Source organism: Notolabrus celidotus, chromosome 12 (genome assembly GCF_009762535.1).
Source record: "Notolabrus celidotus isolate fNotCel1 chromosome 12, fNotCel1.pri, whole genome shotgun sequence".
Classification (NCBI taxonomy): domain Eukaryota; kingdom Metazoa; phylum Chordata; class Actinopteri; order Labriformes; family Labridae; genus Notolabrus; species Notolabrus celidotus.
In genome coordinates, this window is record NC_048283.1 from 17,111,559 (window position 1) to 17,126,212 (window position 14,654).

General features: G+C 39.6%; 1 protein-coding gene across 1 annotated transcript; it reads left to right on the top strand.

Moving 5' to 3' along the window:
- erp44 (endoplasmic reticulum protein 44) lies at nucleotides 1–14,642 on the top strand. The gene is made up of 11 exons (XM_034696880.1): nucleotides 1–192; nucleotides 3,838–3,910; nucleotides 7,248–7,287; nucleotides 7,632–7,747; nucleotides 9,459–9,643; nucleotides 9,741–9,856; nucleotides 9,945–10,119; nucleotides 10,281–10,392; nucleotides 10,475–10,616; nucleotides 12,305–12,407; nucleotides 12,494–14,642. The coding sequence occupies exons 1-11, from the start codon at nucleotides 133–135 to the stop codon at nucleotides 12,602–12,604; spliced, it is 1,233 nt and encodes a 410-aa protein (XP_034552771.1). The 5' UTR covers nucleotides 1–132; the 3' UTR covers nucleotides 12,605–14,642.
- Nucleotides 14,643–14,654: the final 12 nt, after the last annotated feature.

Consider the following 14,654-nt stretch of genomic DNA (forward strand, 5'->3'; position numbering starts at 1 on the left):
GGAAGCACCGCTTGCGTTTCCGTGGTCACCGTGAGATTGGTTCGCCGTTGGTTTCCTGCTGCAGTGAGACGAGCGGCGTCGAGGAAGACTGGGAAGCCCGAACACCACCAACTACACCAACCGCACTGTACAATGAAACTACTTGCAATATCTCCCTCTTTCGATATTCGCTTCGTCACAGTTATACTGCTGGTAAGCTTTTCATTTCAGCATTCAGCTTTTTGAAGCAACAAGGCCAAAGCTAACGCTAGCCAAAATGTTAGTTAGCCTGCCGCTGGATGGTTAGCTGCTAGCTACCTGCTGACATGAGACGTGGCTTTAAAAATGGCTTAGGTGACCAGCAAGCCTATTCACTCTCTGCTGGGAATGCTCTTATATTGCAGGTTAAATTTAAAGGCATTTGATCTAGTTAACGTCAAACTATTCCATAACTAGTCAAGTTATCAAACTGAATTATCAACTTAGCCGGTAGTGTTGACCAACGTTAGCTGTAGTGTTATGTGAAATATAACTTCCTGTAACGTGTGTTAGAGAGTTGTCTCCCTTAATGATCAGTAAGGTGTTAATTCATCACAGACTTTTAGAAAGGAGCCATAGCTGGACTCTGATAACTTTGTTTAAGAGCGGTGCAGCATCCATTTAGCATTAGGTGCTACCACGAATCCAGTGCAATGAGACAGCTGCTAAATGCTTCCATGGTTTACTGTAGCGTTTCTTTACCGAATGTGTTGGCCTGTTTTGTGTGATCAGACTCGATACTTGTTATAATACGTTTGAAGAAATGTATTTTCGGACTCTCAGTGCATCTGTGAGTGTCTCTGAATTATGCTCGCCGGTTGGTGAGTTCCTCTGTTGTGGCTCATTCCTATTGGTTGACAACCCGGAACTGGACTGAACAGAGCGGTTCTGCTAGTAGAAGACTTTGGGCCTTTAATGAAAACTTTTAACTCCACTCTTCACGCTCCAAATAAGTGTCTTCACTAGTTTAATGTACGGTGGCCCTGAAGGAGGAAACACTTTTACAAATTTGGGAGACAAATTTACATTCTGGGAAACATTTTAACATTTTATAAAACAAAATTACATCAGCAAAACACTTTTACCGAGGCCAAAACAAATTTACATTTAAGGAACACATTTTACAAACAACGGAACATGTTTACCATTTCTGAAACAAATTAACATTTCATTTTTACGGAAAGGGAATGTACCAAATACCGGAAGTGATCGAGTGAGGGGTCATTTAGTTTGTTTTGATGGAGAGAAACCAAACAGAGATGGACATGGTTTACATATTAGGACATCCTCGGGTCTCAGAGAGAGGTGTCAGACCTCAGATGAAAAAGCATCATGCCTCTGGAAAAGCTCTGTCATATCTCCACAAACCTTCATCATGTGAATTCAGATGAAATGGCCTCAGGCTAAAAGGAGTCAGACTCAATGGTTAAAGTGTTCCGTCGTTTGTAAAATTGTCTCCAACGTTGTAAAAGTGTTTCATCTTTTGTAGATTTGTTTTATCCTTCAGGGCCACTGTACTTTACGCTCCAAATAAGTGTCTTCACTAGTTTGATGACTTCAACTGTGACATCCAGTGTCATCAGTAGCAGACTGGTCTGATGTGGCAAAATGCAGTGTTTTGTTTTTTTATGATTAAATGGATTAACTTTTAAAAGGGATTACATTTTTCCCCAGGGAACTGAAATGTACATTGTTTGTCTAGATAAATATTTCAGTAACAATTTTAGTAAGTAAGTTCATATGATTTTCACGAAAAGCTTCAAAATGTTACTGATTGCAGCATCTCAAAAGGTAGAATTAACTGCAGACCTTTGTCATATTTGTATAATAATGTTCAACAAATATATTGTAATCTGATAAAACAAGTCATTTGAAAATGTCCAAGTGGGCTCAGAGACGTAAGACAGAATATTTTCTATTATTCTTAGACTCTATGAACTTGATTTTGTCATTATTTAACAAAAAAAGATGCAAATTATCGCCCAAATGATCATACAAGTGTAAGTCCCAGCCCTAATTTTCATTTAAAACACCTTGAAACAACACTGACTATGAAGGTTTGTTTGTGAGTGAGCAAAAGTTTTGATTACATACAGAGTACCCGATTACTTAGTAACATACATTATGCAGTGTGAGCTCTCAAAATGTTTCACAGCTGGAGCTTTCATGATAACCCATACTTATATTCTTTATATTTGTGTTTGTCACACTTGCCATCAGAATTAAATGGTATATCCTGTTTGAATAGGATCTTGAGCACAGATCACAGCAGACTGATAAAGTATGCAAGCACAACTGTAATGCTTTTTATTGTCACAGAACTATCGCTTACAGTGCTTTTGTTTAATATTTGTATTCAACATAATCAGGATGCATAAATATGGGACAGCATTGACAGTCTTGAGTAATCATCTGAGTTAAAGACTGAATATTTTGGAGAAGTTGACTACATTTACCACATTATATACCAGGCGCATTACGAAGAGTTTATTTAAGCCATGTTTTTTTTGGTGCTCTGTCTTTACAGATGGCATTTAGCACCTCAAATTATAGGTATTCTTTCCAGCATTTCACCCCTCCCCCCAAAAATATATTTTTGGCCATGTTGAATTTTCTCTAATCTAATCTCTAAGGGATCAAATACATGTGGCTCTGTCTAGAGGTAGAATGAAAAACAACTCTGTTGGTACATCATAATCATGACCTCGTGCTTTTTTAATTTACCCGCAAGGAAGATTCAAGATGTAAGATCTGAGTTTTTTTTGCATTTCGACCAAGAGTTCCGGGGACTTTTAGCCCCCAGAACTACTTTCCCTGGAACCAAAGGTTCCTGTGCTCCCATTGTTGTCTGCGTTTCGACCGCGAGCTGAAGTCCCAGGTAGATTTTGCAAATCAGACCAGTGACGTATGGAGAATTTTTATTTTATATTAAATGATATTTTGAAAGCTTAATAAAAAACTAAACTAGTTTGCATTCCCAGGAACTCCCTCTGTGTTTCAACAACTGTGTAAACTCCACAAACACTGTTACGTTCAACCGCAAGCCCCAGGACCTTTGAAAAGTACTACCCTCAAGCAGGGGCTTTTCAGGGGGGAGATTATCTACCCCTGAACTAAATTTAGACCCTGGTTCCTCCGGTCGAAATGCATGTAGTTCAGGGGTTAAATCCCTAGTTCCGGGGTAAAGTTCCTGCGGTCGAAAAACACTGTTAGACCATTCATTGGTATAGGTGCCGTGTGAGGTGTTTAACAATAGTGTAATGCATACCTCCCTCATTTTTTCTTTGCTTTACGTAAATCCAGAACATTTTCAAAGATGTCCTATAAGATAGTTAATGCAGGACAGTATGAGTTCCTCTTCAGGCAGAGGTTACATTGTTTGCTGTATATTTAGCCGAGTACCAGGAACAACTTACTGGCGAAATGGCGAGAAGCACACCCACTGGATACATTACATTTCTCAAGTTCATGGGGACACATTGTGAGTCACTGGAGGAGTAACAGAAAGATTAAAAGGACACCTTGGTGCTCGACAGCTTAACTACTCTAAAGCAAAATAATAACAATTGCATGCAGCTAGAAATAAAGATTAAAAGTTCTGAATATATTCTACTTTGATGTGATTGCAGATTGAGAAGCTTGTTGGCTCACTCAGCATTTCACATTGTATGTCCTGAATATACCCCTTAGCACTCAATTAACTTGTGCCATCTTGGTCAAATGACCCAAGAATTTTGTTCTCCTCTGTGTTTAGGGTTGTCTAAACTTCATGTTTGTGTTTTTATGTGGCTGAGCAATCTCTTTCCTGTGTGTTTGCAGGCGATGGGCCTCTCTACTCCTGGAAAATCAGAAATCACCAGTCTGGACTCGAACAACATCGATGAGATCCTAAGTAAGGCATCAATCTTCAAAAGTAGCAGTTAGAACTTTAAGGAAATAACAATAATTGTTTGCTGAGAATTAGAAAGGATGAACCGTTTAACTCTCAAACCTATTATTTCAAAGTAAAGCTGTAGCCAACAGCTGTTTGGCTGAGCTCTGCCTGGAGACATCAAGCATGTGAAACAGATTAATTCCTTGTTTTTCTTTTATAATCTAATTCTTGGGGCTGAAGTAAATATTTTCGAAAATGTCCTGATAATTCTTTAATACTCATTCAGGTCTTTGTTTTCCATTTTTCTGTTATTTAAGAGATACAACCCCAATTTCAAAAAAGCTGGGACACTGTGTAAAATGTTTTTAAAAACAGAATTTGTTGCCTTTCCAATCATTCAAATTTGTGGAAAGACAAATTCACAAATGTTGAAACTGGAAATCGTATCGTTTTGTGAATGTGATGCTAGCAACACATTTCAATAGAGTCAAGACGAGGGCCTATTGACCACTGTGTGTCATCACCTCTTCTTTTAACAACACTGTAAATGTTTGGGAACCAAGGAGACCAGCTTCTGGAGTTTTGAAAGTGAAATGAACTTTTCTTGCTTGATATAGTATTTCAGCCACTCAACAGTTTGGGGTCTCCTTTGCCGGGACTCTTCTACTACAGAGCCATGCTGTTTTAACAAATGTGGTGTGTGGTTGGGCATTGTCTTGATGAAATCAGCAAGGTCTTCCCTAAAATGGGCATTGTGTGGTTGGCAGCATGTGTTGCTCTAACACCAGTATATTGTTCAGCATTAATGGTGCCTTACACGACGTGTAGGCTACTCACGCCATGTGCACTTGGGAATCCACATACCATCACAGATTTGGTTTTTGGTCTCTGCACTGAATACTAGCTGGGCTGTTCCTCTCCTCAAGAGTGAAAGATGCAGCACCCATGATTTCCCAACAGAATGTCAAGTTTTGATTTGTCAGACCGTAAAAGAGTTTCCACTTCCCACCTCAGATGGACTTAGGTGTTATGGTTTCCTCTCTTGATTGTGCAATTGTAACCTGCAGTTGTGTATTCAGCAATGGTCTTTATTCACAGACAATGTTTTTGGACGTGATTTGAGCTAGGGATGCACAATATTGTTTTTTTTTGCCGATACGCCGATATTTTACAACTCATGTAGCCGATACCACTATTTTTTTTCGCACACCTAATTGCAGAGATCATCAATTCTCTTCTGTATTGGAATTAGCGTACAGTATTATGGTGATACTCTTATCACATTTGTTATGTACTATCATTTCTTGTGCAAAATAAGAAATATACGTAATACTTAAAACTGTATGTAACAATTGCTTTCAAACAAAATTCATACAAAAAGATGCATCCTTCTTAAAACTTGAAGGCTGCTCTCCATGAGACATTCATAACAATAAACACAACACGGGCAAATTTGGCCAATTTCACATTTAACATAGTAAGTAAACATAACCTCTGTTCACAGGGAACATTTGAAAAGTGCAACTGTACAGCAATTAAACCCAAATTAAATAAAATGGTTTACTCTTTGACAGTAAATGTTCCTAAATTAGTCAGCTACATGTACCTTACAGAATGCAGTGATTTGCACTGCAGAGTCATGTCTGTTTTAATGCAGTGATACCCGAGGGCCCAGCCATCCAGGTTTGTTTTTTTCGGCCTTGTCCCTTGTGAACAAAGTTTGTTCTCTACATTCTCTGAATCTTTGAATGACATCATGTACTATAGATGATGGAATCCACAAATTCTTTGCAATTTTACCCTGAGGAAAATTTTTCTTAAATGATTGAACTATTGTCTTACACGGTCTTTCACAGAGTGGTGAACCTCTTTCTATCTTTACTTCTGAGAGACTCAGCCTCTCTAGAATGCCATTTTTATACCCAGTCATGCTACAGACCTGCTGCCATTTTACATTTATAGTTGGTAGATGTTCCTCAAGGTGTTTTTTTTAGCGTTACACTTTTGTTTGTGTGTGGGTTTTGTTGTCAAGTTCTCTTTTTTTTATCAACATTTTACACAGTCCCAGTTTAGATTAAATTCAGGTTGTACATATATTCATGTTACATCTTTACCTCCGTACAGGATGTTTAGATTTAGTCCACTTCATTAAACAGTTAACATACCTCTCTTTAACAGATCAGCTAGAGGTGGCAAAAATAATGAGACACACAAAGTCAAGTTCGATTGACAGGATATCCTGTAATATATTCAGCTATATTAGTAGTTGTGTGTTCAGGGTGAGGGTTTTCTTAATCTTCATACTGGCAACACCCTTCACTAGGGGTGCAACGGATCAAAAAAGTCATGGTTCGGATCGTATCACGGTTTTGAGTCACGGATTGGATCATTTTTTGGATCAGCAAAATAAAAGAAAAAAAGAAAGAAGACAAGACAAATATAACTTTGTCCCTCCATTTATTTTGTAAAACACTTTGCCCATTAAATAAAAACAACATTCAACTCAAAATTTACTGCATGTGCAAAGCACCCTATCTGTGGGCCCAGTCCTGCCTCATTCACATCAAAAGTTTCAATCCAGTCTTCTTTCAATCGCTGATTTTCACCGTCCACTTTTCTTTGAGCTGCAAACTATGAACATACCGTTTTCGTGCATTCTAGGGTCCTACAGCTGGCAAAGTGCCAATATGAGAACTGCTCCATAAACAAAAGTGAAAGTAAAAAATTGCACTCCAGCATTGGACTCTAAGTGACCCAGTAACAGCCTGTCTGCATAGTGATTGTGGATTGAACATGCGGTCATCACGAGAACACGAGCAACTTTTTTTTTTTTTTCATCAACCAATCCGCGGACCACGTCCGTGCCGAACCGTGGAGAGGCATCTGTACGGATCACAGACCAATGATGATCCGTTGCACCACTACCCATCACTGCATTTCTCTAAATTCTAATACTCATGAGATATGGTTCCTCAAAAACTTCAATAACCTTAAAACAAAGTAATTTTTTCATTGATGTAATTTCTTAAATAATGTGTCCTTAAAATTGCTGCAGGTCTAACCTCCCTGAAAGTCCCTGGCTTGCCTTTTACCAGACAAACATTCAGTAACATTTTAGAAATCTGTGTCTCATGAATGTATACGACCCTTAGTTTAGTGGTTTCTGAATTGTCTTATCAAAGTGCTCTATATGAATGCTCTCTGATTTAGATATTTCCCTCAGTGAATGGAAATTGAGGGCTTTAACATTGATTAGCCTAATTAATTTATGCTACTGGCAGAACATACATCCCTGTTAGTATTCAGTTACGTATAGAGGCTTATGTGTTTTTCCTGTTTGTGTGTTTCCTTGCAGATAATGCTGGGGTGTCTTTAGTGAATTTTTACGCTGACTGGTAAGTCTTTCCTTTCTCTATTCCAGCCATTTAACCTCCGCTTGGTGGATTTCATCAACTTCTTGCTCATCAAGTAGTTGTTTTGTATGACTACTTGATGCTATAATGATAATTTTACAAATGTAACTAATTTATTTTGAAATTATTTCTGCGCTGTCTGTTTTAATCAAACATATTCTACTTTTATTCTTTTTGAAAGCTGATACAGACAAAAATCATTGTACAACATTAACAAATATATCTAAAGTTAGTCTGTTGTGTATTCGATAAATCCATTCAATTATTTTGGAAAAAAATATTGCATTTGATTTGACCTCACACTGTTCCCCCTCCCTCCCATGCAGGTGCAGGTTCAGTCAGATGCTCCATCCGATTTTCGAGGAGTCATCTAATGTAGTGAGGGAGGAGTTTCCGAACACCAAGCAGGTGGTGTTTGCTCGTGTTGACTGTGACCAACACTGTGAGTTTCACTTTCCTTTTAGTTTGTTATTGGTTACCTTAAACATCGCCATTAGACATATAAAACTGCAACATACAGACTAAACGTGCAATTTACATTATTGTCATTTATGGGGTTGCAAAGGGGTGGAAAATGTCTGGTAAATTTCCATGGGAAGTTAAGCTGGGGAATTTTGGAAATATTCCAAATTGGAAACTTTCCATGGGAATTATGGGAATTAACTGGGAATTGAGGGTAATTTAATGGAAAGGTATCATATCCAAGCATATATATGTTTTGCTATAAGCAGACATCCATCCAAAATAATACAATTAAAACAGATTTATTTGTAAGTAGAACTTTATCAAGTGTTAAATATTTTATTGAACAATCAATTCTTTCATTGAAGAACAAAAACATGAATGTTGAGGTAAATATTACTCATCCCCCCGACCCAACCCATTCAAAAATTAACAAAAATGCAATCCCAACAAAGTCCCATTCAAAATGTTAAAAGAAAAGAGCCCCTCTCCCAAAGTCCCATTCAACATGCAAATAAATCAAGCTTCTCAAGCCTAGCCTCTGCATTTTTGCTAAACCCTTTCAGGCCATGGGACATGGGCTCTTCCTGGGTCTCATCAACATCCTCCATGTCCACTTCCTCAACATCCAACTCTGACTCTTCCTCTTCAGTGTCACTGTCCAGCCTTGTAGAGGATGGCTCTGCATAGATATTCAACTGTACTTGCATGAAATCTGGTTGTCTTAGTCAGGATTATGATAAAATATGTTTTCCCCAACTATATTTAAGTTCCCTATTAAGAGCCAACCTTCAATTTAGTAAATTCCTGGTTTATTCCCGTTAATTCCCATGGAAAATTTCCAACTTTGAAAATTCCCGTAATTTTGCAACCCTAGTCATTTATAGATCATGTTTTGTTTGTTTCACCTGCCACATTAAAAATAAAACAGAGAGAAATCACACAGGCTACCAGGAAGACATTTTAGACTCATTTCATTGTGAACATGTTTTTTTTTTTGACATAATATTGTGAAACAAAAGCATTATATATTAAATTTGAGAAAACAAAAGGATATGTTTTTTATTTGGTAATTAACTGAAAGCATCTGTTATTAATGTTATTCTTAAAAAGCACTAAAATACAAGGCAGGTGGGTGTTGTTGATGCTGATACAATGCTTTGCAATGCTCAAACATCCACATTGTATATACAGAGGAGAAAAAAAGGGGTGAAAAACCCACACACACACTCCCTCACTATATTTGATGCACATATGTACACATAGATGCCCAGCACACCAAAGCACAGACACATAAACGGCCAGCCTCAGCCTTTTGAGATAAAGCAAATTAAAGAGAATTATTGATGACCTGCAAACTGTTTGAAGACTAATGACAAAACTGCTGCTTCCTGTGAAGACGGGAGGCTTAGAGACACCCCGCAGGGAGATTGACACCTGCCACATGCACAGACTCACACACTCATTCACTGTGTGCACAGAGAATATTTACTCTTGGTGGGGGGCAGCTTTCATGTGGGAGATCAGAGCTCAGAGCTGACTGAAGGCAGTGTTTTCAGAGTGAGGTTTAACCGCCCGTCTCGTCACTGCTCCGCTCCTCATCCGCCCATCCCCATGTGTTTTTACTCCACTTCTTCCTCTTCATCAATTGATTTTGTCCTTTCTTTACTTAACTTTTTCCCCCTGTGCAGCCGACATAGCCCAGCGGTACCGCATCACCAAGTATCCAACGCTGAAGTTGTTCCGCAATGGGATGATGATGAAGAGGGAATACAGGGGTCAGAGGTCAGTGGCGGCCATCGCAGACTTCATCCGCCAGCAGCAGGTTGATCCTGTGAAAGAGATACAGTCATTGGACGAGATTAAGACTGTAGACGTGAGTTCCAAAAAACACACTGTATCCATGAAAATGTAATTTGTTGTAAAATAAATTGGCATCATTTCTTTTCCTTCCTTTGTCTTTCACTCAACAGAGAAGCAAGAGAAACATCATCGCTTTCTTTGAAACAAAGGACTCCGATAACTACCACACATATGAAAAAGTTGCCAATATCCTTCGTGATGACTGCACATTCACTGCTGGTTTTGGGTGAGACACCTTTGAGATTTATTTCTGTAACCATTCAAAAGAAGTCTGTATGTATGTGAAACCTATATGACCTGATTCACTCCCTCAGCGATGTATCTGAGCCAGAGCGCTTTAGCGGAGACAATATTATCTACAAGCCCGTTGGGGAGAACAGCCCTGACATGATCTACCTCGGCTCACTCTCAAACTTCGACCTGACCTTTGCCTGGGCACAGGACAAGTGTGTGCCTTTGGTCAGGGAGATCACCTTTGAAAATGGAGAGGTTTGTTGCCTTCTTTCTTTTCCCTTCCACATTGTTATTATAGCAGATGCTAGATATATGAACCTGTACATGTAGTTGCAGGATACAAATAGATATTTACAGGAAAAAATGTCCGTGATGTTATCAGGGCCTTTACTCCTGTGTGTGTGTTTGTGTGACAGGAGCTGACTGAAGAAGGAATCCCATTCCTCATCTTGTTCCACTCCAAAGAGGACACAGAGAGCTTAGAGAGGTTTCAGCAAGAAGTGGCTCGACAGCTCATCGGCGAGAAAGGTTCGGATGTGTGTTGTTAGTCGTTTGTGAGTCGAACATCTGTTGTAGAAGTTTTGTTTCTAACATTTTGTCTCCTTTAAAGGGTCGATTAACTTTCTGCATGCGGACTGTGAGAAGTTCCGACATCCCCTGCTCCACATTCAAAAAACTCCAGCTGACTGTCCCGTCATCGCTATAGACTCATTCAGACACATGTATGTCTTCCCTGACTTCCAAGACGTCGCGTAAGTAACACCTTTCACTTTTTCGTGTAGAATGGTTCAGTTTGCATCCTTTAATAAATGAGATGCACAGTGTTATCAATGTGTGATGAATGGAAAAAGTTTTGTGAAAGGAGTGTAGTGGTTGCTAACTGTTGAAGACAAAAAAAGGAATGTGCCATATGGAAATGAAATCCCATCAAATGCTCCTGTTATGAACAAATTAATCACCTGATGTCAAATTAGTCTGATGTATGCCGCATTCTTTTGGGCGTTTTTGAACAATTATTACCTGACACTGATGCTGCAAGTGAAATTGTTCATAACAGGGTCTCCTTAAATTAGGTTAATTTTATTACACACATACACAGACACACACACACACCATAACTCACCGTGCACTAAACACCAGAGAAATGTCACACCTCCTTAAATCTGTCCTATATGAATGGGCCAGGACACCGGAGCTAATGTGACATGATTTGGCACGTGCAATAAGTGCTAAACTAATCCGGTCTAATCTAATTTAATCTTATTTATTCCACCCTCCAACACTCCGCCTCTTCCAGTCCCCAATCAGGGTCTGATCAGATATAAAGAAGCCCCGAGGACTGACCAGCCCTCCTCGGCCTAATTACATCACATCACCACTGCATGTGGCACACAGCTTGTAATTACATCAGTGCAGTGTATGTTTTATACGTATATATGTGTGTGTGTGCGTGTGACACAAGGGGTTAGCTGTGACCGGGGACACGCTCCGCTTGTGAGACAAGACAACAGCTCATGACCTGTCGTTAACGAGCACACTTCACAGAACGGTGCTGATGTGGAATGATGCTGCTTCATGACGCATCCACAGGGACTTCTGTCTTCAGCAACTGCCTCAAGCTGTTTTGTCTTACATCAACTCTGACCTGCTCTGTAGTCGTATAGCAGAAGTTTGCGTGTAGGAATGCCTTGGTCAGACACACCGTCCATGTAGCTCATACGAGAACCACTCCTACAAAGACTGCTTTTGAAGTGGCGAGTGAAAGTGATCTAAGAGAATTAGCTGCTGCCGGCATTTTTTGGTACTTTTCTCTTTGTGTAAAATTCATATTCACCAATCATAGGAGTCAGGAATCCATAACATGCTTCATTACAAGAAGGTAAAATCACTGAAGACAAACAAAGCACTGCTATGTTTTGAGGTCCCTCTATAGAACTTTAAAAATTGTTTTATTATTATTTAGATTTTTCAAAAGTGCAAGTACACAGAGACATAAGACAAGACATAAACAGTCATAGAAAAGAAAAAAATACAATATAATAGGAGACACCACAACACTGGACATGACACTGGTGGGGGGTACATGATAATTCATAACCAATTCATGATGGGTGGGTTCAGGTACACAACAAAACATCTAGGAGGCTGAATAGCAGTTATAACAGCAGCAGGTAAATAACAATAAGGAAGAGTCCTTGCAGAGCACCATGAACACACATAGTTACAGTACAAAACAAAGACTTTGAAAAATGCATTTTGCATTTTGCACAAGCATTTTGGGAGATGAATAGGCAGCACCGTCACCTGGCTGACTAGATTAATTTAGACCAAGAGTTTAAGTCTGATATGTTGACATGAAAGTTCCTCAGAGGAAAGAATCCGAGGTTTTAAAGAATAAGTAAAGAACAATTCTGTGTTTTTTCTGTGTTCTGTGTTTTAGTATCCCTGGCAAGCTGAAACAGTTTGTGTTGGACCTTCACTCCGGAAAGCTCCACAGAGAGTTCCACCACGGTCCTGACCCCACAGACAGCACGCCTGGACTGGTAAGACAAGTTCAGCCACAATACCAACACTTTGTCACATCACGTGAAACTTGTCTGTTGGGTTGAAATTTGAATACCTCTCTCAGGAGGAGACAGCAGGAGAAGTGGCCAGCGAACCTCCAGAGAGCTCATTCCAGAAGCTGGCGCCCAGCGAGACCCGCTATACCATCCTCACACGGGGCCGCGACGAGCTGTGACCCTCTACAGCCCTCAAGTGAACCTGTGACTCAATGCCACACCCCGGGGTCAGGGAAGGGGTTAGGGTTGGGACAGGCCAGCGGAACAGCAACACCCAACACCTATACTGAAGAGAAAGAGATATAGAAATGGAGAATGAAGAGAAAAGAGGAGGAGAAATTGGAGATAAAGAGAAGCAGTCCAAGACACAACCATGTTGGAAAAATCTATATTTTCATAACTCTTTCACGTACAATTTTTATTTTGGATCAAACGGAAATGGGGTAACGGAGAAATCATGCAGGCAGGGGTCAGGGGCATTATGAGAAGTGTTTTTACTTTTTTTTTTTTTTGGAGCTTGTAAATATGTTTGTGCTACATGGGAGTCTCATTGTCAGTCTAAATTAAATACAGAGTTTTCTTTATTTTATTCATTTTTTTTCCATCACCCGGCTTTTTATGGAAAAAGAGTCCAAGAACAGTTCCTTCACTCCAGTCGTACGGTTCTTATCTGTGGGTAGTCCAGCCTGTCTGGTAGGGGATACTTTAGTCTCACTTGACCTCATGACTGCATCTCAATATGACCAACTCTAGTCTAATTCATTTGTATAGCACAAGTAATAACAGTATGCCTGTTTGAAGTAGCTTTACCTCCATATCTTCTCTACACACAACTCTGAAGGAATAGAAAAATATTTTTAAATACTTTAGCTAGGGTGACATGATTTCAAACATGACTTGAGACAGAAGGTAAGGAGACAGAGCTACTCTGCCTCACTGAGACACGTCCTCTCATCCCTTGGTACTAAATGGTTAAAGATAAGATGTCTCTTCCAGTGCTTATACAAAGTATCTCCCCCTTTGGACTGTTATGCGTTACTGTTTCACATCACTAAATCAGTTGAAATCTTCTCAAAAACGAACAGAAAATAATGCAAAGTGCTTTGACATGACACCATCATGAAACCTGCTGGTGTTGGCGGTATCATGCTGTGTGGAGGCTTCTCTGCCACAGACACTGGACAGCTCGTGGCAGTGGATGGTTAAATTTGTGAAAAAATATCAACCTTTATAGGTTTATTTTACATCAAGATGAATGAAAACTTAAGGCCAAATCTACAAATCGTTGGCTTAATTAGAACACAACATGAAGGCCTGGTATGGAAAGGTCTGTGTCTAGACCTCAGGCCAATTTCAGATTTGGTGTCAGAGCTCCACATGCATGCATCTTGACCACATTAGCTTTAAAGGAATTAGTTTCCAGATTTGTGAAGTTGTTACAGGCTGATTGAAGTAGCCCTCGTGCTGTAACTGCTACCAAAGGTGCCTCTATTGAGTATTTTAGGATATTTGTGCAGTTAAGAATTTTGTTAATTTGTATAAATCTGCATCTCCCCAGTTGATGTGCATCTAACATGATTACCTCCACTACTGTAAAACAGTAAAACATTCAAAGTCAAAGTGGGGTGAATACATTCTAAAGGCACAGCATTTTTCATGACACCTCTGAGTTGTTGTCCCAGGAATCAAATGGAGAAGAAACATGTTTTGAAATGGTGCATTTTAACATGGTCATGAAGTTCTAAAATAGCTGTTGTTTTTTTCTGTTAACCTTTTGATAAATGTGTCACCATGCTGAGGAAGGAAAGACTCTGTCCTCTCCAGTGTTTTGAAAACGCCGAGAGACAAGAGGGAGGAAGCCCATGTGATGAACGCTGAAAACTCGGTCTGCCACTTTGTACAAGTTCTGTTAAAAAAATGGTTTTGTGTCTCTATATATCTGAGCTTTGGTACAAGTCTGAATCTCTGACATCCATGAACACAGATGAATCTTAAGAGGAAGCCAGATTAAGAGTGTTGGAGGACTCATTGCATAGTTTGTACTGTGCGTCCTGCCCTTCCATAGAAGCCAACAGATGCCTGCATAGTGACATATCAGCCCACACACAGGAGAGAGCAAAAAGAGAGGGGAGTGTGAATCCATTTCTAAAACCAGTCATCTCAGAGGAGAGGAAGAGTACAAAAACAAAAAAGTAAATTAAAAACCATTTTACAGGATGTTGTGCTGTC